The 27,975-nt window shown below is 36.3% G+C and overlaps 1 protein-coding gene and 1 pseudogene across 1 annotated transcript in view; one reads left to right on the top strand and one right to left on the bottom strand.

Annotated features, from left to right (window-relative positions):
• Positions 1–24,105, top strand: part of RB1 (RB transcriptional corepressor 1) — a 159,858-nt gene extending 135,753 nt beyond the window's left edge. The window contains exons 19-27 of the mRNA XM_028104473.2: positions 2,005–2,150; positions 4,346–4,491; positions 9,006–9,110; positions 9,571–9,684; positions 9,781–9,944; positions 17,072–17,102; positions 19,368–19,510; positions 20,037–20,086; positions 22,216–24,105. Of these exons, the coding sequence (XP_027960274.1) occupies positions 2,005–2,150; positions 4,346–4,491; positions 9,006–9,110; positions 9,571–9,684; positions 9,781–9,944; positions 17,072–17,102; positions 19,368–19,510; positions 20,037–20,086; positions 22,216–22,289 (973 nt within the window). The 3' untranslated portion in view covers positions 22,290–24,105. The remainder of the gene's footprint in view (positions 1–2,004; positions 2,151–4,345; positions 4,492–9,005; positions 9,111–9,570; positions 9,685–9,780; positions 9,945–17,071; positions 17,103–19,367; positions 19,511–20,036; positions 20,087–22,215) is intronic.
• On the bottom strand, positions 11,795–12,755 carry LOC114210250 (PRELI domain-containing protein 1, mitochondrial pseudogene; annotated as a pseudogene).
• Positions 24,106–27,975: the final 3,870 nt, after the last annotated feature.

Below are 27,975 nucleotides of genomic sequence, written 5' to 3'. Positions count from 1 at the left end.
AGAAATAGAATGATCTAGGATGTATTTTATTTTATTTTATTTTATTTAAGATTTTATTTATTTATTTGAGAGAAAGAATGAGAGATAGAGAGCACGAGAGGGAAGAGGGTCAGAAGGAGAAGCAGACTCCCTGCTGAGCAGGGAACCCTATGCGGGACTCAGTCCCGGGACTCCAGGATCATGACCTGAGCCGAAGGCAGTCGCCCAACCGACTGAGCCACCCAGGCGCCCTCAAGGATGTATTTTAGAGGAAGATTTAATAAGACTTGGCTTTGCATTGAGTTTGAGGAATTGGGAAAAGGGAGAAATTAAAAATAACTCCTAGGTTTTAGATTTAAGAAATGGGATGTAATGTGGAGTCGTTTATTGAGCTGGGAAAAACAGAGGGAAGAAATCAAGAGCTCCCCTTTGGCCTTCTTAAGTTTGAGATTCAAGCAGTGATGTTCTGTAGGTTGTTGAATATTTGTACCTAGAACTCCAGGGAGACCAACCCCTGTCCAAGTTAAGTTTGTCTACAATATTGTGAATTAGTGAATTGAAGGGAAATCCAAGACTGGAAGTAGACCAGACCCTGGTACTTAAAAGATTACTTTTAATGGTGATTCCTACATGTAGTAGAAACATCCACAGTAAAGTACAAATCCTCCTTCCTGCTTAGAATTATTTCTCAACTACTAAGACAAAATTACAAAGTAGATCTGGATTATCCTATAAAAAGCAACACAAGAGTGGTAGAATATCAGAAATTGAGAGAGAATATTAATATCTCTCTGTTGATTTACATCTGATATATTTAGTATATAGGTGTAAATCTTCCTGACAATGTATCTGAATACTAGAATTCTGTACTAGGTGATATTTGTTTTATCATATATATGAACCATAGTTATCAATGAAACATTTTTAAGAGGAAAATCAGAAACATGACAATACTATTTTGGTATCAATAACTTACTCTTTTAACCTGGAGTTATTTTATGATCTCAATCTCACTATAATTATTAAAGTTGAACATATATACATATGCAGCTATCTTTTTATCAATAAAGCGGTAACTCTCAGAAAAAAACCATTCATTAAAATAGTTAGAAATGATAATGACAAGCTTAATTTTCCTATTAGGCTGTATCTTTTCCAGCTTGTATTTAAATAGCTTGCTGAAACTGGTACAGCCACTCTAGCAAACAGTACGGAGGTTCCTCAGAAAGTTACAAATAGAACTATCCTATGATCCAGCAATTGCACTACTAGGTATTTACCCAAAGGACACAAAAATAGAGATATGAAGAGGCACATGCAGCACTATCAACAACAGCCAACCTATGGAAAGAACCCAAATGTCCATTCATTGATGAATGGATAAAGATGATGTGGTGTATATATATACAATGGAATATTATGCAGTCATAAAAAAGAATGAAATCTTGCCAATTGCAGCACTGCCAATTGCAGTGACATGGAGCTAGAGTGTATTATGCTAAGCAAAATAAGTCAGAGAAAGACAAATGCCATATGATTTCACTCACATGTAGAATTAAGAAACAAAACAGATGAACATAGAGGAAGGGGTAAAAAAAAAAAAAAGAGAGAGGAAACAACCATAAGAGACTCTTAATGACATTGAGAATAAACTGCGGGGTGATGGAGGGAGGTGAGTGGGGAATGGGCTAGGTGGGTGATGGGCATTAAAGAGGGCACTCGTTGTGATGACCACTGGGTATTGTATGTAAGTGATGAGTCCTTGAATTCTACTCCTGAAACCAGAACTGCACTGTATGTTAAATAACTAGAATTTAAATAAAAATTAAAAAAAATAGTTTGCTGAGAGAAGGAATTTGGTACAGAAAAACAGATTAAATAGATAAGATATGTTTGGATGCATGTGTACAGCTGTGTGTGTGTGTGTGTGTGTGTGAGAGAGAGAGAGAGAGAGAGAGAGAGAGAAAGAGAGAGAGAGACTGTTAGGGAACTTCAAATGAAGACTTTTTCTTTGAATATGTCTAGGTATCTCTCTCCTGTAAGATCCCCAAAGAAAAAAGGATCAACTATACGTGTAAATTCTACTGCAAACACAGAGGCACAAGCAAGCTCAGCCTTCCAGACTCAGAAGCCATTGAAATCTACCTCCCTTTCACTTTTTTACAAGAAAGGTTAGTAGATGATTATTTTCAAGAAGAAGGACTCTGGAACCTGGCTGTGACTGGGTTCAAATCATGGCTCTTCTGCTTACTAGGTGTGACCTTGGCAAAGTCACTTAATATCTCTATGCCTCAGTTTCTTCATCTATAAAGTGGAAATGATAATAATAATAATAATCTATTTTGTAATGATAATAACCTACCTTATAAGATTTTTGAGTTAATTAAATGAATTAATACATAAAATGCTTCAAAAGTGCCTAGCACATAGTTAGCACTCAGGTGTTGTTATTGTTGCTGCCGCTGCTTTTGTCAGGCTTTCAAATTTATGTTTGGAAATATTTACCTGTGACATAAGTCTTGCTGTGCAGGTGTGTATGTAGAGTTAAGATTGTACAGTGTGCTGTAGTCTAATGTAGGCACATCTCCCGGTAATTAGGTTGTGCAGCCTCTCTGATTATGTGTGTATGAGGTGGAGCAGGCATGTATGTGTATATACAGCTGACCCTTGAACAGTGTGGGGATTAGGCGTGCTGATCCCTCCATGCAGTCAAAAATCCACATATAGCTTTTTGACTCCCCAGAAACTTTACTAATAGCCTACTGTTGACTAGAAGCCTTACCAACAGCATAAACAATTGATTAACACATATTTTGTTATATGTATTATATACTGAACCCCTTACAATAAAGTAAGCCAGAGAGAAGAAAATGTTATTAAGAAAATCATAAGGAAAATACATTTATAGTACTATCCTGTATTTATTGGAAAAAAAATCCATGTATAAGTGGACCCTCTTAGTTCAAACCCATGTTGTCTAAGAGTCAGCTGTATGTGCAGGTGCACACCCACTGAAGCTCTCTGAAGGGACATGAAAGGCCAGATTCCTCTGTGAGAAATCTTTTTTCTGATTTTATTCAAGTCAGAAGAGTTTTATAGGCATGTTGTACGAAAACTCTTAAGTTAGAGCAGTGTTTCCAGAGTGTGGTCCTCAACCAGCAGAATCCACCTTACCTGGAAAGTTGTAGAAAGGAAAATTTTTGTTTAGGCCCCATCTTAGAACTAGTCAATCAGAAACTCTAGGATGAAGTGCAAAAAAAAAAAAAAAAAAAAAAAATCCTTATTTTAACAAAACTTCAAGGCAAGTGAGAACCACTGGGATAGTTAACTAAAAAATTCTGATTACTTTATGCAAGTCTTTGAAAGGTACATTTAAAACAAGAGTCATTATATTTAAAGTAGATGGGAAAAAAATTCAATTTTGTGGATTCCTTTTCTCCAGACCTATATCCCAGTAGTATTTTTATAGACTTTCTAAATAAATCTTATGTTAGTATTCAAGCATTATTTTGCCTTCTACATACCTAGCTCTGTACTAGGACTAGGGGTTACTTATTCTTAAAATAGTGGTAGAGGTGAGGTTACTGTTCAAATGCTGTTTAGTATTGGAGGGAATGCAAACTGGTGCCATCACTCTGGAAAACAGTATGGAGCTTCCTCAAAAAGTTAAAAATAGAGCTACCCTGCAATCCAGCAATTGCACAACTAGGTATTTACCCAGAGGATACAAAAATACTAATTTGAAGGGATACATGCACCCCAGTGTTTATAGCAGCATTATCTACAATAGCCAAACTGTAGAAACAAACCAAGTGTCCATTGATTGATGAATAGGTAAGAAAGATGCGGTATAAATATGTAATGGAATATTACCCAGCCATAAAAATGAATGAAATCTTGCCATTTGCAATGATGTGAATGGAGCTAGAGTATTAGGCTAGGTGAAATTAGTCAGTCAGAGAAAGACGAATACCATATGATCTCACTCATATGTGAAATTGAAGGAACAAAACAGATGAACATAGGGGAAGAAAAAAGGGAAAATCAAGAGACAGACTCTTAACCTATGGAGAGCAAACTGATGGTTACCAGAGTGGGAGGTGGGTGAAATAGGTGATGGGGATTAAGGAGGGCGTTTGTGATGAGCACCGGGTGCTGTATGGAAATGATGAATCACTAAATTCTACACCTGAAACTAACATTACACTGTATGTTAACTAACTGGACTTTTAAATAAAAACTTGAAAAAAACAAAAAGATGAAATGCTGTTTAATGGCATTGTGGTTATAACAATTTAGTATTTTGAAAAATCCACTTGTAATTCAAAATGAAAATAAACATGACTAATTCCCCTTATCTCTGCAGTGTACCGACTAGCATATCTTCGACTAAATACCCTGTGTGCACGCCTTCTGTCTGACCACCCAGAACTAGAACACATCATCTGGACCCTTTTTCAGCACACACTGCAAAATGAGTATGAACTCATGAAAGACAGGCATTTGGATCAGGTAAGAAAATAATGCACTTCACCTCTCTTCTCCTACTTATTTGTTAACTGTGTACTCATTTCTTAAAAGATTAGATTCAAATGAGAAGCTAGATCAATTTAGCAGACTTAATATATATGCATTTGTTGGCTACCTTTTATAATTTTGCTGTAATTCTTAGAGCTTTAGAGCTTGAGAGTATTTCAGTAACTTGTTTAATGACATAAAAGATCTTATTTACAAAAATCATTGAAAAACTGTTTATTGGGGGTTTTAGGTCTTGTGGTAAACTAGATTTCATGTTAGTATGGAAAAAGCATGAGACTTGAGAACAAGTTTATCTAAAACAATGCCTATTGAATGAATGAATGAATGAACAAACTAACAAGTGAATGACTTAATTTACAGAGAATGATCTCTTATATCTTCCTTTTTCTTCTCTATATGCAGAATAATAAGAATTTTTTTTGGTTAACAGCTTATTGAGATAAAATTCACATACCATACACATTACCGATATAAAGTGTACAATCCAGTGGTTTTTAGTATATTCATAGAGTTGTGCAACCATCACCAAAATCACTTTTAAAACATTTTTATCATGCCAAAAAGAAATGCCATACCCTTCAACACTCACCTCCTGTTCCCCTACTTCCTCCAGACCCAGGCAACACTGATCTTTATATGTCTGTAGATTTGTCTGTTTCAGGACACTTTATATAAATGGAATGATATAATATGTTGTCTTTTGTGCCTGTCTTCTTTAACTTAGTGTGTAATGTTTTCATTGTTCATCTGTGTTATAGCTTGTATCAGTACTTCATTCTTTTTATTGCCAAATAATATTACATTGTATGGATATACCACATCATATTTATTTGTTCATCATTTGGTGTACATTTGTTTTCTACTTTTTGGCTATTATGAATAATGTTGCTATGAACATTTATGTACAAGTTTTGTGTGGATATGTTTCCAGTTCTCTTGGATATATACCTAGAAGTAGAATTGCCAGGTCATATGATAACTCTATGTCTAACCTTTGAGGACTGGCCAGATTGTTTTCCAATATATCCACACCATTCTGCATTTCTACCAGCAGTGTATGAGTTTCCAGTTTCTCCACATCCTCACCAGCCTCTTATTTGCTTTTTTGATTATAATCATCCTAGTATAGAGTGGTATCTAGAGTGGTTTTAATTTGAATTTCCCTGATGCCTAATGATAATGATTGAGACTCTTTTCATGTGCTTATTGGCCATTTATATATCTTCTTCAGAGAAATATCTACTCAGATCATTTGCATATATTTAAATTGAGTTGTCTATTTATTATTGAGTTATAAGTGTTCTTTATGTAGTCTACATAAAAGTCCCTTATTTCATATGATTTGCAAATGTTTTCTCCAGTTCTCTGAGTTGTCTTTCCACTTCCTTGATGGTGTCCTTTGAGGCACAAAAGTTTTTAATTTTGATCATGTTCCGTTTATTTTTTCTTTTGTTACTGCTGCTTTTGGTGTCAGATCTAAGAAACCATTGCCAAATCAGAGATCATGAATATTTATCCTTGTTTTTCTCCAAGAGTTTTATACTTTTAGCTTTTACATTTACATTTTGATTTATTTTGAGTTCATTTTTGTGTATGGTGTGAGATAGGGGTCTAACTTCACTCTTTGGTATGTGAATACTACTTGTTCCAGCACCATTTCTTAAAAAGTCTTTTCTTTCTCTGTTGACAGTTGTCAAAAATCAACTAACTGTTTATGTGTAAAAGTTCATTTCTGGTTTCTTAATTGTACTCCCATCGATCTATAGGTCTCCTCTTATGCCGGTGCAACACTGTCTTAATTACTGTAACTTTGTAGTAAATTTTGGAATATGGAAGTGTGGGGGCGCCTGGGTGGCTCAGTCAGTTAAGCATCCGACTCTTGATTTCAGCACAGGTCATGATCTTGGGGTCATGAGATGGAGCCCCACTTGGGGCTCCATGCTCAGCAGGGAGTCTGCTTGAGATTCTCTCCCTCTCCCGCTGCCCCTCCCCCACTCGCACACACACTCTTGTGTGCGCCCTTTCTCCCTAAAATAAATAAATAGATACATCTTTAAAAAAAAAAATAGGGAAGAAATTTTGCTCTTCTTCAAGATTTGTTGTACTATTCTGAAGCTTGCATTTCCATATGAATTTTAGGATCAACTTGTCAATTTCTGCAAAGAAGCCAACTGGGATTTTGATAGGGATTATACTGAATCATAGATCAATTTGACGAGCTCTCTTATCTTAACAGTATTAAGTATTCTAGCCCATGCACATGTGATATGATGTCTTTCCATTTATTCAGATGTTCTTCAATTTTTTTCAGTTATGTTTTAAAATTTTCAGAGTTACAGTCTTGTTATATTAAATTTATATGCCTCAGTATTTTATTCCTTTTAACACTGTCATAAATGGAATTGTTTATTTAATTTCTTGTTTGCATTATTCATTACAAGTGTGTAGAAATACAGTTAATTCTCATATATTGATCTTGTTATCCTGCAGTTTTGTTGAAGTAGTTTATCAGTTCTAATAGTTTTTAGTGGATTCCTTAAGATTTCCAATATATAAGATCATATTATCTTCAAATAGAGATAGTTTCACTTTTTCCTTTTCAATCTAGATGACTGTTATTTCATTTACTTGTCAAATTGCTCTGGTGCAGAACCTCCAAAACAATGTTGAATGAAAATGGTGAGAAGGGGCGTCCTTGTCTTTTTCCTGGTCTTAGAGGAAAGCATTCAGTCTTTCACCATTAAATGTATTGTTAGCTCTGGAGTTTTTGTATATGCCCTTTATCAAGTAGAGAAAGCTCCCATCTATTCCTAGTTGCTTTTATCATGAAAGTGGGGGCTGAATTTTGTCAGATGCTTTTTCTGTATCTATTGAGATGATCATTGTGGTTTTTCCCCTTTTATTGTATTGATAAGTGGTATATTACATGAATTGATTTTCAGATGTTAAACCAACCTTGCATTTCTGGAATGAATCCTGCTTGATCGTAGTATATAATACATTTGATGTGCTGCTGGATTCAGCTTGTTTTTGTCAAAGATGTTTAACAAAGATGTTTAACATCTATAATCATAAGAGATAATGGTAATTTTCCTCTGATGTCTGGTTTTAATACCAGAGTACTACTATCCTCACAGAATTAATTGGGAAGTGTTCCCTCTTCTAATTTCAGAAGAGTTTATGAAGAATTGGTATTGATTCTTTTTTAAAGGTTTGGTAGAATTCACCAGTGAAGCTGTCTGGGCCTGGACTTTTGTTTACAGATAGTTTTGGATTATTAATTCAAGTTCATATTTTCTGTTTCTTCTTTAGTAAGTTTTGGTGGTTTGTGTCTTTCCTTAAAATTTTCCGTTCCATCTTAGATACCTGTTTTGTTGGTATGCAGTTGTTCATAAAGCTCCCTTATAATCCCTTTATTACTGTAATGTCAGTAGTAATGTTCCCAATAAGAATGTTATTTTCAGCAAACAGTGAATTAGTGTATAAGGGTATAACCTCCAAATATGTATATTTTACAAGAGTACATTTGGATGTATAAATTCTAGTATGTTGTATTTTAAAAGTAGGCACTCATTGCCTTATACTTTTCTACAATATAGAAAGAATGTAGTGCTAAGGATTTCTAAAGAGATTAGGTATGTGAAATCAAGATTTTTGCGGAGAGGTACCTTAGGAAAAGAACTGAAGTAGGAGAAAAATGTGAGTTAGCAAAAAAGATACTAGATGGTGTTCTGAATGGGAAGAATAGTAGAATTGGGGCTGGTAGGGTGCTGAGCAAGGGATGATGAGTAGCTATTCTTGGCAATAGTAGATATGAGCAGAATGTTGCAGAGATATGAGTACTTAAATTTGGCTATCAAATTCATACAAATGAAGAAAGTTTGATTTTTTTCAATTTGTAGGGAATCATTTCAAATCTTATTTTTACATTAAAAATAATCTTTTTATTGAAATATGCATATAAAAACATCCATTTATCATGAGGATACATCTTAATGCAAATTCATCAACTGAACTCATCTGTGTAACCTGCATCCAAATCAAGAACATTACCTACAATACAAAGACTCTCTCCTGCCCCCTTCCAAGCCCCTTACCACCATCGCCAAGTATATTTAATATTATTTTATCTGATAGTTTGAACCTTTGACACAACTGGCTTTTTTTTAAGTGCTAGTTACACAGTTAACTGATTCCAGTTTCAGCTTTTCTGGGAAAAATCTAAGGAACAGGGGTCAAAGTTAGGGTTATTTACAAACCAGATGATCAGTTCTAATAATCAAGATTTGACTTTTGCATTTTGTTCTTTAAACACAGTTTGGGTTAAACACTTCACATCACCTTTCAAACTGAGCTCAGAATGGGAAAAGATAATCCTGTAGAACTTAAATTTCCATTTTTTGAAACTAAAAGAAAGATAACAGTACTTTTTAGAGCACAACTATGTAACAAAATTCTGATATTTTTATATCACATTAATTTACTAGATTATGATGTGTTCCATGTATGGTATATGCAAAGTGAAGAATATAGACCTTAAATTCAAAATCATTGTAACGGCATACAAGGATCTTCCTCATGCTGTTCAGGAGGTAGGTAATCTTCCATGGTAAGATTTTTTTTGATATATCCATATCTATAATATGGATAACGTAAGTCATTAATTAGATCATATATTCTGACCTCATTATGTAAATTCATGTATGAATTTTTTTACCTTTATATTACTGGTTAATTATTTGTAACTAAATGGAATTAGAAAGTTAAAGCACTTTAATATCCAAATTCATATGATAAAGTTAATAAGGAATACTGCATCCTTACAATAAACAGGATATTTGTAATAAATTTTTACATGTATATATACTTAAAAAAAATCTGTGACATTTTACTTCTGGTAGAGCAGCTATAATCCAAACCTAAGAAGACTTTTTCAGATTATTTTTTCCTATGTAATATGTGATTCTTACTGTTAAAAAATAATATGATCTATTAAAAAAGAAAATGTAAAGAGATTTTCATTTAACAGGTGTTTTTATTCTTCTTCCTCAGACATTCAAACGTGTTTTGATCAGAGAAGAGGAGTATGATTCCATTATAGTGTTCTATAACTCGGTCTTCATGCAGAGACTGAAAACAAATATTTTGCAGTATGCTTCTACCAGGGTATGTTGGAAGTATCCTTTGATTGGGAAAATCTAATTATAAAATGGATCTTACTAAAACATTAAAAAAATAATCTACTTTTTGTTTTTGCCCTAGCCCCCTACCTTGTCACCAATACCTCACATTCCTCGAAGCCCTTACAAGTTTTCTAGTTCACCTTTACGGATTCCTGGGGGGAACATCTATATATCACCCCTGAAGAATCCATATAAAATTTCAGAAGGGGTGCCAACGCCAACAAAAATGACTCCAAGATCAAGGTTTGTGTTTTCTCCTAAGGGAAGGGGCAGAGAATAAGAGGGGGTTATTTTGATCCAAGCACAAAAATATAAAGCTTTCTTCACTTAAAAAATATTTATTTACGTTAAGTGACATGATAGAAATTTGGCCGGAAAGAAAAATGATCTTTTTACTTAAGTGGGTTTACAAATTTAGTCCTCAACTTTCCTGGTTGCTGGGGTCTGTTCTTTTGTGAACAAAGAACAATTTTTGTAGTAGGTTTAAAATCATTTTCATATTTTTTGTAAGCAGCCAGTCTGCTAAACAAAGTAGATTACTTTTGTTTAAGAATTTTTATTCTGTAGTTTTATTGAATGTCCTGTAAACTCTGTGAACCTGTTCATCTTGCTTTGTTATAAAAATGTGGATGACTGATTAAATGTAGATGACTAAATTAAGTCTTTAGAAGTCCATCCTAATTCTGCCTGTAGCTTCCTTACATTACCTAGGGCAGGTGTCATGTCTACTTCGGAAGGGTGCTGTGGATTAGGGAGATGATGAGTATGAAGCTGTTTTAAATTCCTAGATGAAAGGTTCTATGCAACTACAAATCATTATATTATCTTCCACATCCAACCACAAGTGCTTTGTGGCTTTGAAGTGCTTCCATTGACTTATTATATGTTATCATGGGCTGTTTGAAACTGACCTTATTTGTACAGAGTGGTAGGAAGATTAGCTAGTACAGTTAATGTCTCATCTCCTCAAATTGTCAGCTCATAGAGTTATACTTAATGGGCAAGAAAAACAAACAGGGGAGGGGAGATATTAGCCTTTTAGAAAACATTTGTGTGGGGTGTTTAATTATGTAAATAATGCATACTCATGGTAAAAATTTGAAACTCTACAGGAAGAGATAAAGTAGAAAATAATTGGCAAGTGATATAAATCCTCTTGCGCACCCCTGTACCATCTTTTATTTAGTGTTCTTATAGTATCTGTGTATGATATCTACAACTTACATTCTAAGTTGCTAAGATAATACACCATGTATTTTTAATTTACACAGTCCCATATTGCCACATGAAAATGTGTACTTAGGTAATGATAATTGATCCATATTATGCTTACGATGATGGCTACTTGCTGAACTTAGTGAAATCACTTCTCGTTGAGGTTCTTCAAAAAAAATCATATTCTCAAAGTCTTGATAAATCATTGATCAGGCATTAAGAGAGCATCTTAACATTCTATTTATCCAGCATATTTAGATATTAATCAAATATATATAGAATGACGTCCACTTATCAAGGAATTGGAGTACAATAAAATATATCTACTAGTTCCATGTGCATATGATCAAATCCTTGTTATGTGAGGCTAATGCTGTTTTTCAGCTTTATTATTAAAAACAATTACATGGTTCACTCATGGCAACCACAGATTCAAAATCTATGATATATACACAAAAAATAAAGAGAAAGATAGCCAAACAAACTCTAGGAACTCATCAATCCCAAAGGAAAAGAGCAAGAGAAGAGGAAAGGAACAGAGAATAACTACAAAAACAACCAGAAAACAAGGAACAAAATGGCATTGAGTACATACCTATCAATAATAACTTTAAATGTAAATGGCCTAAATGCTCCAGTCAAAAGATATAGGGTGGTGGAATGGTTAAAAATACAAGCCTCCTATATGCTGCCTACAAGAGACTCACCTTAGATGTAAAGACACATACAGACTGAAAGTGAAAGGTTGGAAAAATATTTACCATGCAAATGGAAGCGTGAAAAAAAAAATAGGGTAGCAACACTTACATCAGACAAAATAGACTTTATTTATTTATCTATTTATTTATTGGAAATTGACTTTTAATAATGAAGTAAGGGACTTGCACCGGGTGGCCAGGTGTCCTGCACCAGGGCCTGGGCTGGCTCCACACGGTGCTGCTGCAGGGGCTGTCACTGCCGCTTGCTGGCCGCCTTGCTGGCAAGGTCTTTGGCCTTCTCTGTGGCTGCCAGTGCTGTCTCCTCCACCTTCTCCTGGCTTCCTTGGCTGTCTCAACGAGGGTTTTGGAAGGGGCCTCACCTTGCAGCTTGGCCAAGATGTACTCAAGGCCCTTCACAGTCTTGGCCACGCTGCTTTTAAACCCTGCAAGACCAAATTCCTGGACAGCTCAGGAGACACCAAATAAGCTAGAGGAGACCCAGGCTTCCAGCGGATTGCGGTCCAGCCGCTGTTATCAGCGTTCACATGGTACACACATCGTTCTGCCACCACCGTCAGCCCGGCGTGGTTGATGAACCAGGTGAAGGTGGACATGGTCTGGTTCTGTGGGTCCACAATAGAATCCTCCAGGATGTACCCCGAATGAGCAACATGGGCAGGAAATAGTCACTCGGCCCATTGGGGCATCCTGTTGGTCTTGGTCAGGACACGCCAGGACAGGAGTTTCTGGTCCGGCATCACCTCCTGGTGCACTGTGTCTTTTGTCAAGACTTGTTTGCTATAGGGATTCAGGTACCACTGCCAGAAGATAGCGAACACTTGGTCCCAGGACCTCCGGATGCTCTGGCCCAGGGAATACTTCACCATCGTCCCGGCCAGGGTGGGCTCAGCACCCGCGCAGCATCAGAGCTACGAAGCCCGCGGGTGATGGGGGGGGACGCAGAGGCGGGACCGGGACTCAGCGCACGCCCCGCCAGGTTCGCAGCTCAGTCACCACCACGCTGGGCCCAAGCAGCCGGAGCCGCCATGAGTTGTCGGGCCGGGTGCAACTCCAAAATAGACTATAAAACAAAGACTGTAACTAGAGACAAAGAAGAGTATTACATAATGATAGAGGGAGCAATCCAGCACAAGGATGTAACATTTGTAAGTATCTACGGACCAAACACTAGAGCACCTGAATTCATAAAGCATATATTAATGGATATAAAGAGAGAAATTGATGGTAATACAATAATAGTAAGGGACTTTAACACCCCACTTACATCAATGGATAGATCATTCAGGCAGGAAATCCATAAGGAAACAGTGTCTTTGAATGACACTTTCCAGCAGATGGACATAACACATATAGCACATTCAATCCGAAAACAACAGAATACACATTATTCTCAAGTGCACATGGAACATTCTCCAGAAAGGATCACAGATGAGGCCACAAAACAAGCTTCAATAAATTTAAGAAGATTGAAATCATGCCATGCATGTTTTCCAATCACAGCAGTATGAAACTAGAAATAAATCACAAGAAAAAAACTGGAAACAAGCATGTGGAGATTAAACAACATGATACTAAACAACCAGTGGGCCAACAAAGCAATCAAAAAAGAAAAAAAATTCATGGAGAGAAATGAAAATGAAAACAAAATGGTCCAAAATCTGGGATGCAGTGAAAGCAGTTCTAAGAGGGAAATAATATAGCAATACAGCCCATCTCAAGAAACAAGAAAAAGTTCAAATAACATAACCTTACACCAACAGGAACCAGAAAAAGAAAAACAAAGCCCAAGTTGAGTAGAAGAAAGGAAATAATTAAAGATCAGAAATGAATGACATAGAGACTAAAAAAATAGTAGAAAAAAAATTAATGAAACCAAGAGCTGGCTCTTTGAAAAGATAAACAAAATTGGTTATCCCTTAGCTAGACTCATCAAGAAAAAAAGAGAAAGGACCCAGATAAAATCGGAAAGGAAAGAGAAGTAACAATTGACATCACAGAATTACAAAGGATTATAAGAGACTACTACAAAAAATTGTATGCCAACAAAATGGACAACCTAGAAGAAATGGATAAATTCCTAGAAATATAGAATTTTCCAAAACTGAATCAAGAAGAAATAGAAGACCTGACTGACTTTTAGTAATGAAATTAAATCAGTAATCAAAAAATAATCGTTCAGGCAGATGCATTCACAGGTGAATTCTACCAGACATTTAAAAAAGAATTAATACCTATTCTCCTCAAACTATTCCAAAAATAGAAGAGGAGGGAAAGCATTTATAAGGCCAGCATTACCCTGATACCAAAACCAGACAAATACCCCGCAAAAAAAAAAAAAAGAAAACTATAGGCCAATATCCCTGATAAACATAGATGGAAAGATCCTCAACAAAATATTAGCAGACTGCATTCAACAATATATCAAAAATATCATTCACCATGAGCAGGTGGGATTTATTCCAGGGGTGCAAGGATGGTTCAATATTCACATATCAGTGTGATATACCACATCAACAAAACGAAGGATAAAAAATCATATGATCATCTCAATAGATGTGGAAAAAGCATTTGACAAAACTCAGAATCATTCATGATAAAAACTCTCAACAAAGCAGGTTTACAGGGAACTTACCTCAAGATAATAAGGCTACATATGAAAAACCCACAGCTTATCAACATGTATCCCACATGATAACATCATGGTGAAAAACAGAGCTTTTTCTCTAAGATCAGAAATAAGACAAGGATTTTCACTCTTACCACTTTTATTTAACATAGTACTGAGAGTCCTACTCATAGCAATCAGAGAAGGAAAAAAAAATGAGAGGCATCCATATTGGTCAAGAAGAAGTTAAACTGTCACTATTTACAGATGACATGATACTATACATAGAAAATCCTAAAGACTCCACCAAAAAACTACTAGAATAAATGAATTCAGTAAAGTTTCAGGATACAAAATTAATGTACAGAAATCTATTGCACTTCTATACACTAATACTGAAGTAGCAGAAAGAGAAATTAAGAAAACAACACCATTTACAATTGCATCAAAAAGAATAAAATACCTAGAAATAAACTTAACCAAAGAGGCAAATGACCTGTATCTGAAAACTATAAAACACTGATGAAAGAAATTGAAGATGACACAAACAAATGCAAAGATATTCCATGTTCATGGATTGGAAGAATTAATATTGCTAAAAGGTCCATGTTTCCCAAAGCAATCTACAGATTCAATGCAATCCCTACCAAAATACCAACAACATTTTTCACAAACTAGAACAAATAATACTAAAATTTGTATGAAACCACAAAAGACCCCAGATAGCCAAAGCAATCTTGAAAAAGAACAAAACTGGAGGTTATCCCAGGTTTCAAGATATACCTCAGAGTTGTAGTAATCAAAAGAGCATGGTAGTGGCCCAGAAATAAACACATGGTTCAATGGAACAGAATAGAGAGCCCAGAAATAAGCTAATGATTATATGGTCAATTAATCTATGCCAAAGGAGAAGGGGGGAAAGGTAGTCTCTTTACTAAATGGTGCTGGGAACACTGGACAGCTACATGTAAAAGAATGAGAGTGGACCACCTTTTAATACCATACACGAAAATAAACTCAAAATGGATTAAAGACCTAAATGTGAGACCAGAAATCCTAAGACTGTTAGAAGACATCATAGGCAGTAATTTCTCTGACATCAGCCATGGCAACATTTTTTCTAGGTATGTCTTCTAAGGCAAGGGAAACAAAAGCAAAAATAAGCAAGTAGAACTACATCAAAATAAAAAGCTTCTGAAAAGCAAAGGAAACCGTCAACAAAATGAAAAGCAACCTAATGAATGGGAGAAAATATTTGCAAACCACATATCTGATAAGGAGTTAATTTGCAAAATTTATAAAGAACTCCTATAACTCAATAGCAAACAATCCAATTAAAATGTGAGCAGAAGATCTGAATAGACATTTTTCCAAAGACGACATATGGATGGCAATGGACACATGAAAAGATGCTCAAAATCACTAATCATCAGGGGAATGCAAATCAAAACCATAGTGAGATATCACACCTATAGAATGACTAGAATAAAAAAGGCAAGAAATAAGTGTTTGTGAGGATGTAGAGAAAAAGGAACCCTCACACACTGTTGGTGGGAATGTAAATTGGTGCAGCCAACTATGAAAAACAGTGTGGAGGTTCTTCAAAAACTTAAAAATACAAATACCATATGATACAATAATTCCACCATTGGGTATTTACCCAAAGAAAGTGAAAACAATAATTTGAAAAGATACATGCACCCCTATGTTTACTGCAGCATTATTTACAATATTTAAGATAAGGAAGCAACCTAAGTGTCCACTGATGTATGAATGGATGAGGAAGATGTGATATATGTATATATCTAGATATATATACATACACATACATACAAGGGAATATTATGCAGCCACTAAATATATATACACATATATATAAAAGGATATTATGCAGTCATTAAAAAGTATAAAAGCATGCCATTGGAGACAACATGAATGGACCTAGAGGATGTAACACTAAGTGAAATAAGTCAGAGAAAAACAAATACCATGTGATTTAAAAAAGATTAAACAAAAACCAGAATCAGACCTATAAATACGAAGAACAAAGTGATGGTTGCCAGAGGGCAGGGTAGGATGGACAATATGGGTGAAGGTTAGTGGGAGATACAGGCTTCCTATTGTGGAAGGAATAAGTCATGGGCAATAAGAGGTACAACATAATGAGTAGTGATACTAGTGATAATGGTCAGAGATACTGCGGTAATGATGTATGGTGACAGATGGTGGCTACACTGTGGCGAGCACAGCATAATATATAAACTTGATGAATCCCTCAGTTGTACACCAGACACTACTGTAACATTGTGTGTCAGCTATACTCAAATAAAAACAAAAGAACAGAAATTATATGGTTCAAACAAGGACAAGCAGACTAATAGATTTCCGATTCTAGGATATATGATAAGTAGACTTTACTATATATCAGTAGAGATCTTAATTAGAATTCTGATTACTAATACTGTAATTTTTTGCTAATTGTTATGTGAGTTTTTAATGAGGAAATGTGAAATTTTAATTGATTACTTACCCATTGATTTACGAAGAATTAAGTATGGGTAAATTTAAAATTTTCCTTTACCTTCTTTAAATGCGGACGATGGCAGAATACGTTCTTTCAGACATGTAATTCTTTAAAAATCTAAGAGACCAGCTCAGTGTATGATTAGATTAGCACTGTTAGAATAAGCCCCTAATGACTGTAATTTTGTTGTGGTTCTAGGGTAGAGCAAACCTTTGATTTGGTATTTCTTATAGCTCAGAATGATATATGTTCATCTCTGCACGGTTATATATGATCTTCATTACTAATTTGTATTTTATCTTGACAGAATCTTAGTATCCATTGGTGAATCATTTGGGGTGAGTATTTTCTTTCTATGAAGTATAAGGGTGTACACTGTAACCATAAAAGAAATTGTAGATTTCTACAACTTGAATTGACAAATACTATTATTCAGACACCTCAGCAAGGCATGTTGCATAGAATTTAGAAGATAGATCGATAGCAGATTTATTTTCAAATCAAATTTAATTTCAAGTTATACTCATAATTGGTGGTTTTCTAAACATCCTTTGAGATTATATAATATGTTACATATATTTTTCTAAGCCGGCAGTTCCTTGTCACTTGGAGCCACTCATTACTCACAAATGGCATCTTGCTTCCCTCAGAACAAGAAGAAAGAGACTGAAAGAGGGAGGTATAGAGCAAAATGGAAAACACAGTCTTTTTGTAACTAATATTGGAAGTGATATGCCATCACTTTTGTCCTATTTTTGTCAGAAGCAAGTCACACTAGGTCAAACCCACACACTCGGGGAAGAGAGGATTACACGAATGTAAAAACTAGGAGGTGAGGATTAGTGAGACCCATTCTAGAGTCTGCCTACCCCACTGCCCCAAGTATAACTAGAGATAATAGTTTGTATACTGAAAGACTGGGTGTTGAAATGTATGTTACAAATAGCAAATACTGTGACATTTAGCTCAAGGTAGGCTGCAGCTGTCAGGCTTCACAAAGGACATGTGGAACCACGTAAGTAGGGTTGGATCTGGATACATATAGAGTAGTGGTCCTGAAACTTTTCTGCTTGAAATAACCTCTAAAAGAGTTGAGAAAATGTTATATGAACTTACATATTTTAAAGCTGATAACTAAAAATCTTACCATAAATTTAATACATACACAGGAATTTAGTTTCATATTATATATGTGCTCTAAACTTATTTCCATCAAAACCTGTTTTTGCATTTAATTGTTATTTTTTTATTTTTAGTTTTCTAAAGATTTTATTTATTTGACAGAGACACAGGGAGAGAGGGAACACAAGCAGAGGGAGTAGGAGAGGGAGAAGCAGGCTTCCTGCCGAGCAGGGAGCCTGATGTGGAGCTCGATCCCAGGACCCCGGGATTGTGACCTGAGCCGAAGGCAGATGCCTAACAACTGAGCCACCCAAGCACCCCTGCATTTAATTTTTAGAAAATTACCTCATTTAGGGGCACCTGAGTGGCTCAGTCAATTGAGCATCTGACTCTTGATTTCCACTCAGGTCCGGATCTCAAGGTTGTGAGATTGAGTCCTGCATCAGGCTCTACACTCAGCTTAGAGTCTGCTTGAGATTCTCTCTCTTTGGCTCCCTCGGCCCCTCCCCTGCTCACGAGCACGCACAGCCTTTCTCTAAAATAAATAAGTAAATAAAATCTTAAAAGAAAATTGCCTCATTTAATTTTTGGAAAAGAAAGCTTAATTAGTAAAGCTAAATCTCATTGTCAAATCAGTCAGTCAAATTGGACCTAATTTCTACTGATAGTCTGGTTTCACTTTTTAGTTCAGATGAACATACTCATACACATCCCTGAGGTAACCCCCTCATTCCAGTTCTAAAGTACATAAATAAGAAATAGAATTTTTCCATGTGCTTGTCCTTGGATGAAATAAGGTATTGTGTCCCATTTGGTATTTATTACCAAAGCTTGCTTTACGTTGCTGTGACAAGATTCTCCCTCAAGAGATACAGATCTCAAATCATCTCTAGTAATAATGACTCAAAATCTTTTGATATTTGATTTAAAAAACTATGAATTAGCATTTCAGTAAATACCTTGTCAGTAATGGTTTAAAATATATAAACTATATGACTTAACGTAATATTCATAAAGTGAGTATTCATAAAATTATGATTGACTAGACATTTCACTTCTTATTAGATTCTTGTGATATTCTCTCTGGTTATGCCCTCAAACAAACAAACAAACAAAACCCATAAGGTTCTAGAAAGCCATTCCAACTTTACATGCTTCTGAGAAGTAGCCCTGGTTTTATGTGTGGGTGAGTTCCAAAAATGAGGAACCAGGATTTTCAGAGTGGTAGTCAGAGTTGTTGGAGGAAGGGGAGGAGCCTCATAGGGAGAGACAGGAAGATATTTAATTGGGGCAGAGTTAGGTATAGTTACACTGATTCTAAGATTTTTCCATATCTCATTTGGTGCAATGAAGCAGAAAATTAATAAGGCAGATATTACCTCTGCCTGATTTTTTGATACCCCTCAAACTACAATTAAGGGTTGCTAACTACAAAATGCTGGCATTTAATGATTTAAAATAAATAATTCTGTAATTTGTAGACTTCTGAGAAGTTCCAGAAAATAAATCAGATGGTGGGTAACAGCGACCGTGTGCTCAAAAGAAGTGCTGAAGGCAGCAACCCTCCTAAACCATTGAAAAAACTACGCTTTGATATTGAAGGATCAGATGAAGCAAATGGAAGGTAGGAACAGTTGTTGAATGTTTTTCAGTAGCTGAGCTGGTCCCATGGGGAAGCCAGAGTGCCGGCTCTGCTCCTAACTTCCACCAAACCCTTTTATACCAATTTTATTTGGAAATTGTGAAGATTGCTCAAAAAAATAGGAATGTATCCCAAGCTTAACACCATTAAATCATATACTATCTACTGAAATTCATTGAACATATCAGATAATAACAATCTGATCTTTTTTTAATTTTTTTTTTTACAAAGCCATTGATTAAATTTTGTTATGATTCACATTAGATTTTTAAATGCTTACTCTTGAAAAAAAACTACGGTGTTTTATAAGAATCACTGACAAAATGCAAAAGATTATAAATTTGTGATGGTTTGTATTTTAGATGGTTTTATAAACCTCTGAAATTAAAAGCTACTCACTAAAATAAGAGTATAAAATAAGTCATTGCAACCACCATAGTTATTGAAAATTTGAGTTTTCCATTTATACATACACATTTGAAATATCTTCCCTTTTTTAAATCTGCAGTAAACATCTCCCAGGGGAATCCAAATTTCAACAGAAACTGGCAGAAATGAGTAAGTACTTATCATTTCACCCTACATAAATGAAACCATTATTTGTATTGCAAAAAGCCTTTTCATGCTTTAAAGGAATAAATACATTCAATTCCCTAAATTAGCACACTCGCTTATGCACTTAAAATGTAATCCAATCAAGAATGTACTCTTTACCCACAGACATTTGTGGATTAAATGTATGCTGCAAAATGAAGGTCATCTTTACCCTCTCTAAAATCTCTACTGCAGGAATACTAAGAAGTGAAACCACATTTTCAGCATGAATGGCTGTGGTTAGAAATACCTCAGGAGAGCAAAACTATGATGAGGAACTCTTTAAGAGCATTGGATATAGGGAAAGGTTTTATAAAATTAGCATATAGGAACATCATCATCCTTATTTGAAGAATAATTTTTTATTCTGTTATTGAACTTCTCTTGTTTGCAAGTTTTAAAACAATGTCAAACAAAAGTTTTCCATTACTGGAAATCAGAATTTTGATAGAGCTCCAGATCATTGTCAAATCATTTTTCAAGTTATGCAGAAAATGAGATTCCATCCCAAGCTACTCCAAGATGATACAAGATTAACCCAGGTAGAATAAATGGAAAGTACTTTAAGAGGAAGGCAGACACATACTGACCACCCCCCCGGGCTGTCCCAGGGACTAAGCTGTGGTAGGGAGTGTGACTTTTCCTGATGTTTCCTGATCATCTGCTGCCAGGCCCATCGACAGGAAGAATAGCTGGTCCTGGGAGAGAAGACAAGTACTTTGGAGATAATAAGATTTAAAAACTGTTATTCCTAGGTCATAAGACTTATCAGTAAGAACAATACCAGTTGAAATATGACTTTTTAAAAGGGGGCTTCTCTAAACATGTGCCCCTAAATACTAATTATTTAAATAATTAAATATGAAGTATTTAAAAGAATGCTTTTGATATTTTTAAACCATTACTATGTATATTATTTTGAAGAGAACAATTAACACTAACTATACCAAGAATTCACATGTTTTGGTTATAACGAATCTCTGTTTGGATTTTACTCCGACTGATCCACTTCTGTTTCAACCCTGAAGTAGTTGTGGCATTTCTGCTCAGAAGGTGAAAATAGACACAAAGTTTCTGACCAGAATGAGGCCCTGAAAACATTTGGAAGCATTTTGAAGCTCACAAATACGCATTTTACAAGGAGCAGAAAGCTGTAAAAAAATATGTATGCTTTCTTAGAGAAGAGTTCAGTTGCTGTGATGGGTACATTTTCCAGCTTGCGTCGCACTTGGCCGGCAGCGAGGTGAATTCCCGATGCCGATGCCTGGCTGGAGTTCAGGGCCTGGATGTGCCTGCAAACTGGAGAGAAGCAGCAGGAGTTTAAAACCCCAGGGCTAAGGAATTCTTCACTTTTCCTCAAAGAATGGCATTCAAACAAGACCATCACACAGTGCTAGATTGCGCAGAGGGGGAAGACTTAGAATTCGTCTTTTCTTTCTTTTCCAAGTGTGAATTTGTGCTTCTTTGAAATGAAAAGCTTCTGCCCACCACTAAAGTCAGTTAAGAATTTTTAAATAACTTAAAAGAAGTTTTCTGCTTTTGTCTACATTGTAGTTAATACTGTACTTATAAAATGTTTCCGTTGAAATTAAATGAGCCATGAGCTGATGGCTTTGCAAGGTGCCCCCAAGCACAAGGGGATTGCTTGCGTTGGGAGGAGTACCACTCCCTTCAGGGGACCATTCTGGGCCAGCCCGGCATTCTGCTCTGCCCCAGGGCCAAACTCAACCTCAGCATCTCTGCAGCAGTGGTCTGCAAAGTTGGGCACACCTGGGAGTATATGAGGCCACCTTTTGGGTACATAGAGAAAATATTAGAATCTCTATTTTTATCTCATCTGTTGTTCATGTTTGTTTGGGCTATGTGTGTTTTATAATTTAGACACAAACATAAATGGTATGCATATACACAGACAAGTTTAGTGGTACATGCTTGGAAAAGAATTCATGATAAAAAATTTGGAAGCCACTGCTTTGCCAGGCCCTGAACTCCCCCCCCCCATCGATTTGGCACAAGAGTAACATTTATGGCAGCCCTTTGTCAACTTACCTAGCGCCATCAGTGCTCTTGACATTTCTTCATCCTCTTTCCAGCATCTACCCGAACACGAATGCAGAAGCAGAAAATGAACGATAGCATGGATACCTCAAACAGGGAAGAAAAATGAGGGTCCCATGACCTCCGTGGGCACCGAGTACACCTCTGGCCTCATGGTCTCTCACAGATCCCACTGTGTGACTCTCCCAGGTTCCGTTTACGGCCGCATTAATACCTGTCTTCAGCTCTTCTGGTGGATATCCAGTGTGCGCACAGGCTTGCGTGTGGTGTGCGTGCAGGGGATTCCTAAGCCACTTGCAATGTCGTAGTCAGTAGAATATACTTGTTATTGCACAAGATTAAAAATCTTGTGTAAATACTGCCATTTAAATTTGTAGCGGATGTTTCCATTTCCAAAGTATAATTGCTCTGCTCTACAAATGGGAAGGATGCCCTGGGAGTGGTGGTCCGAACAACCCAGGCCTATTTGAGTACTTTGTCTTTTCTTGTGGCATATATGTGACGTTTGCTATTATTTTTATTAATTTATATTTATATATTTTTTTTAATTTAACATGAACGCCCTTAGAATATGTGTCCTGTCTTCCAAATGCAATTTGGCTGACTACTCCCCCTTCGCCCAAATGATCCTGAACTCTTCTAAAACAGATATTAGAAACTAGAAAAAAAAATCACTAATTTTTACACATTAGATTTTAGTTTACTAATGGAATCTGATGTACTGTGTGCTTGTTTTATAAATTTTAGTTTTTAAACACAAGCAGAAAACAAAGTATAAACAAATGATGTTGTCATACTACTGATACAGATTTCATACCTCAGGACTTGTAAGAATTTATTGATTCTTTTCTTCATCCAACCCATGCTTTAAAAATGAGGGTTATTAATAGTACTCTTGGTTTTTATACCATTCAGATCACTGAATTCAGGAAGTAACCATCTAGTACTTGGAAAATCAAGTGTTCAGCTAGAGCTTTGCTAGAGAGGGCCCTAAGACAGTATATCCCAAGTGCACTTTCTAATGTTTCTGGGTCCTGAAGAATCAAGATATAAAACAATTTTATTCCACAAACAGACTGTTAACTATAGGAGCCTTAATTTTTCTTTCTTAGAGGTTTGTCTAATTGCATCTCAGCAATTATTCTGCCCTCCTAAACTTGGGAAGGGGTTTTCTCTGGAATTGTACATGTCTTCCATGTATCTTTTGAACTGGCAATTGTCTATTTATCTTTTATTTTTTTAAGTCAGTATGGTCTAACACTGGCATATTCAAAGCCACATCATTTCTACTCGAAAATTGCAAGTAATCAAAGGTCTTTGGGTTAGGCATTCATGTTTCTATCTGGTTTTGTGCAAAAGCTTCAAATGAAAACAGCTGTGTTAGAAAAAGAGGCGCTTTCCCCTGACACCTAAAGGTGTATTTAAACTATCTTGTGTGATTAACTTATTTAGAGATGGTATAATTTAAAAATAGGTGATATTTAAGGTAGCATCAGCTAGCTTTTAGGAAAATCACTTTGTCTAAACTCAGAGTTCTTTTTAAAAAGAAATCTGGTCTTACTTGTTAGAAAATGAAAATTTATTTTGTGCTCAGTTAAGTTTCAAACTTATTTTTGGCAGTTATAACAAGGCACTAGGAAGCTTTCTCCCATTTCCTCATTAATTTTTGCATGAATATCATAAAAATCAGTTAGCTTTTAGGTCAAGGGCTACCATATTTCTGGATTTTTTGCTAATGAAAGCTCACGTTAGAGTTAGTGCCAGAATTTTAGGAACTTCAGAAATCCTGTATTGAGATTTCTTAAATAAGTCTTCAGATACTGCTTTTATCGCTTTTTTGTATTGGTTGAAACTGTACATTTAAAATTGCTATGTTACTATTTTCTACAGTTAATAGTTTGTCTATTTTAAAATAAATTAGTTGCTAAGAGTCTTAATGGTCTGATGTATTCTTTGTATCAAGTGCCTTAATGTTCTCTTCTATCTCTGAGTTCCCTTCTGGTGTCTCATCCATTCTTAACCTTTGATTAGCTTCATATGCTGATGATCCCCAAATTTATTTCTCCAGCCTGACCGCTTCATGGAGGTCAGAGCCCTCATAGCCAATAGAACTCTTGAGTCTCACTGTCTTCCCCCACCCCCTGAATTCTCAAAATAGAAACCAAAATCAACTAAAATACCTTGTTTCTGCCCTAGTCTTTCCCCATTTTACCAACCACTTACTTGGTCAAGCCAAAACACTAAGAGTCATTTATCTGCTTTTGTTGAGACCACTGTTTAGGACGTCTACCTGGTCCTCTCTTTCCTCTTTACCTCTCAGCTTAAGAGCCAAAATGATCCCTTTAAAATATAAATGGAGGGCACCTGGGTGGCTCAGTTGGTTAAGCGACTGCCTTTGGCTCAGGTCATGATCCTGGAGTCCCGGGATCGAGTCCCACATCGGGCTCCCTGCTCGGCAGGGAGTCTGCTTCTCCCTCTGACCCTCTTCCCTCTCGTGCTCTCTATCTCTCATTCTCTCTCTCTCGAATAAATAAATAAAACCTTTAAAAAAAAAACACATTTATAAAATATAAATGGATTCACATTGCTACTCAGGTATCCAGACTCCTTACCATGGCCCGGGAAGTGGCCTCTCTCTGCTTCTGCATCCTCTTCTCATGCTACTTTCTCCCTGCTCACTGTGCATTAGCCACGCTGACCTTTCCTCACAACCCTCTCCCTACCTCAGGCTTTTCTACTTGCTGTTCCTTCTGTCTGGAGTGCTCTTCCAAGAGAAGCTTGCATAGGTGGTTCCTTCCAGTCTTTCAGGGCACATCAGCTCAGAGGCCTGCCTTGACCACACAAGCTAAAACCCTTACTCTGTATCATCATGTTACTCTCCTTCAAAAGTGTAACAGCGTTTATCACCATCAGAAATTGCCTTAACATGCCTATTTTTTTTCAGATAGAATTGTAAGGCTTATTTATTAAATATGTCTTGAAGGATACATTCATAAAACAAATTGCATTCATGATTCTGCAGAAAGGACTTTCCCATTCATTGATTAATTCAACAATTTTTGAGCACATACTCTATGGTAATAATTTTAGATGAACATATATTAGACTTCCAAATAGCTCATTCTTTTTGCCAATATTAGGCATTAATCTTTCTTGAACACTGGGTATTGGCATAACCAGCTGCTACCGCTAATGTTAGATCTGCCTTAACATGCCTATTGTCTGTCTACTCATCCCTGCATCAACCTCCCTCCTCAGATGGGAGGCATCAGTCTGGCTGATCTCAGAGCTCTAGCACCTAGAAGAAGCCCATCTGTAGTCCAAAAAAAAAAAAAAATATTTTGCATATTTTTCCAAGTATATGGAAACAAATAATAAATGTTCTCTTCCTCTTTTAATATGTCATGTACTGAGTACCTACCATGTTCCAGGCACAGCTCTAAATGCGAGGGGTACAGCAATGGGTAAATAAACCTAAGATCCCTATCTCTGTGGAGCTTCCCATCTAATTGTAGTTTCAGGGACAGGGAACAAGTGAATAAACAATAGTGTGTCTGATTGTATTAAGCGCTGTGCAGAAAAACATAGCAAGGAGGATAGGGAGTGCTGATTGGAAAGGAACTTAAGAATGTAAAATAGGGTGGTCAGGGAGAGACTTCCTGAGATGACCTTTGAGCAAAGCCTGGAAAAGGCCAGGGAGTAAGTTGTACAATGGCGGGAAAACAGTCCACAGAGCAGAAAAGCCAGTGCTTGGAGGTGGCAATATGCCTGTGTGCTTGAGGAACAATAATAGCACGTCCGAGAAACAGAGATAGTCGTGAGACAAGGAGTGGGGAAGCAAGAATCTCTTCATCTCATACAAAGTGTGTGTGTGTGTGTGTGTGTGTGTGTGTGTGTGTGTGTGTGTGTGTGTATGTATTTTTTTTTTTAAGACTTTATTTATTTGAGAGGGAGACAGCGAGGGCAGGAACACAAGCAGGGGGAGTGGGAGAGGGAGAAGCAGGCTTCCCGTGGAGCAGGGAGCCCAATGTGGGGCTTGATCCCAGCACCCTGGGACCAAGACCTGAGCCGAAGGCAGACGCTTAATGACTGAGCCACCCAGACACCCTGTATGTATTAAAGGCCTTTCCTCCCAAACATCCCATATAGATATAGATATCACGAATCCACAGTCTTTTATCTGCAATTCTGAAATCTAAAAAGCTTAAAAACCCAAGTCAAGTGGTCTGTGTGTTTGGTGACAAAAGTCAACGTGGCATCAAAAGCGTATCTAAACTGACATAGAGCTGTTTACAGCCTTTATCCCACTTAGTAGGAATATTCTTGTTTCACTACAAAAATATTAATACATTGATTTTGGGAATCTAACCTCGGCCCTACTCAGGTATTACATATTATGCGGTATATGTACCATAGGTACTGAACTCCAAAAAAAAAGTATGAAACGTATCTGGTACCAAGGGTTTCAGGTAAGGGAATACCTCGAATTTAAGTAATATGATTTCTCAAAAACAGGATGGGAAGTGAAATTGTCTCCTCCCAGAACGGCCGCCTGTTTGTTGCTGAAGGAAGCAAGGCAAAGAGCTTAGGGCCGGAAAAGCAGCAAGCATACCTCAGCGGACTGTATTTTTGTTGGATGGGGATCTTACATGAAATGCATCTCTTAGGGCAAGGCAAAATCGAGCAGTCTTTATGACACTACAAGTTTTTAGTCTGGATGATAGAAAATTAATCACTTCAGAGATTTAGCGTTCTAGCAGTTAAAGCTCTTTATAGTAAAAAGGACAAGTTCAAATTCATTTATTTATTTACTCCTCATTACAGTTCTCAGGTGCAAATGGTGGGAGAAAAACCCTATCTACTAGTTCTACTGCCATCTGGATGATTTCAAAGAAACTTGCCTGTCAAAGCACCTTTTTGTTCCTCATTTTTGGACTGGTGTCCATGGCATTAGTAATGATTCATTCAGTAGAATTTTCCTTTGGACTAAATATGTATTTTACAGGACAACAGGAAACCTTGCCTTTAGAAATAGCAAATTTCTACCACAAGTATAGCATCTTACGTAGAAATATATCTTGATAACGCAGTATAATGTCTGAACGGAATTAAAACAAGCTCTTTTAATATGAAGCTGGGTATTCTCGGGAATCTTTTTCTGTGTTTGTTATTTTGGGAGTATACTTATATACTAGCACTGGCATATAAGACAATGACAATTTAATATGGAAGTTAAATGTATGCCACAGACCAACCTCACTTATTTCCTTGACAGAAAATGTCATGATTTCAACAGAATTGAGTGAGAGGAAATCAGTATGGTTTATGTGTTTATGCTTTGGCAAAGACTGAATTAAAAATAACAGGTATCATTTTTCATTTTTCTTTGCAATTTTCCCAACCCGTCTGTTGTAATATTAGCACGGGGAGGGCTAATAAGATAGACCAAAGAAACCCAAAACAAAACAAAAAACAAGACAAGACTATGTAGTTTATCATTGTTTCTTTTCATTATCACTGCTCAGGAATCCTGCCTCTAAATAGAAATCATGTTTGGTCCAGAATGGCAATTTCTTCAGGTCTCAGCTGAAGAACATTAACCTTTAGTTTTAAAAAGCATTAAATGATATCTTCACAAACCTCTGTTGGCGGGTGATGGTATTCCTATAAAATCTTAACCCTTCTCTGTGTAAGCTGTATTGGAATTATACCCGAAGCTCTAAATCATTGTACTTCCTTGTGTGAGCAGAGAGGAAACAGAACTGGAGAACAGAAAAACCTAAGATGAATTTATG

This window comes from Eumetopias jubatus, unplaced genomic scaffold (assembly GCF_037043125.1).
Source record: "Eumetopias jubatus isolate StellerSeaLion01/CBP00866 unplaced genomic scaffold, mEumJub1_p1.0 scaffold_3, whole genome shotgun sequence".
NCBI classification, from domain to species: Eukaryota; Metazoa; Chordata; class Mammalia; order Carnivora; family Otariidae; genus Eumetopias; species Eumetopias jubatus.
Note: the sequence above shows the minus strand (reverse complement) of the source record. Positions and strands in the feature narration are given on the sequence as shown.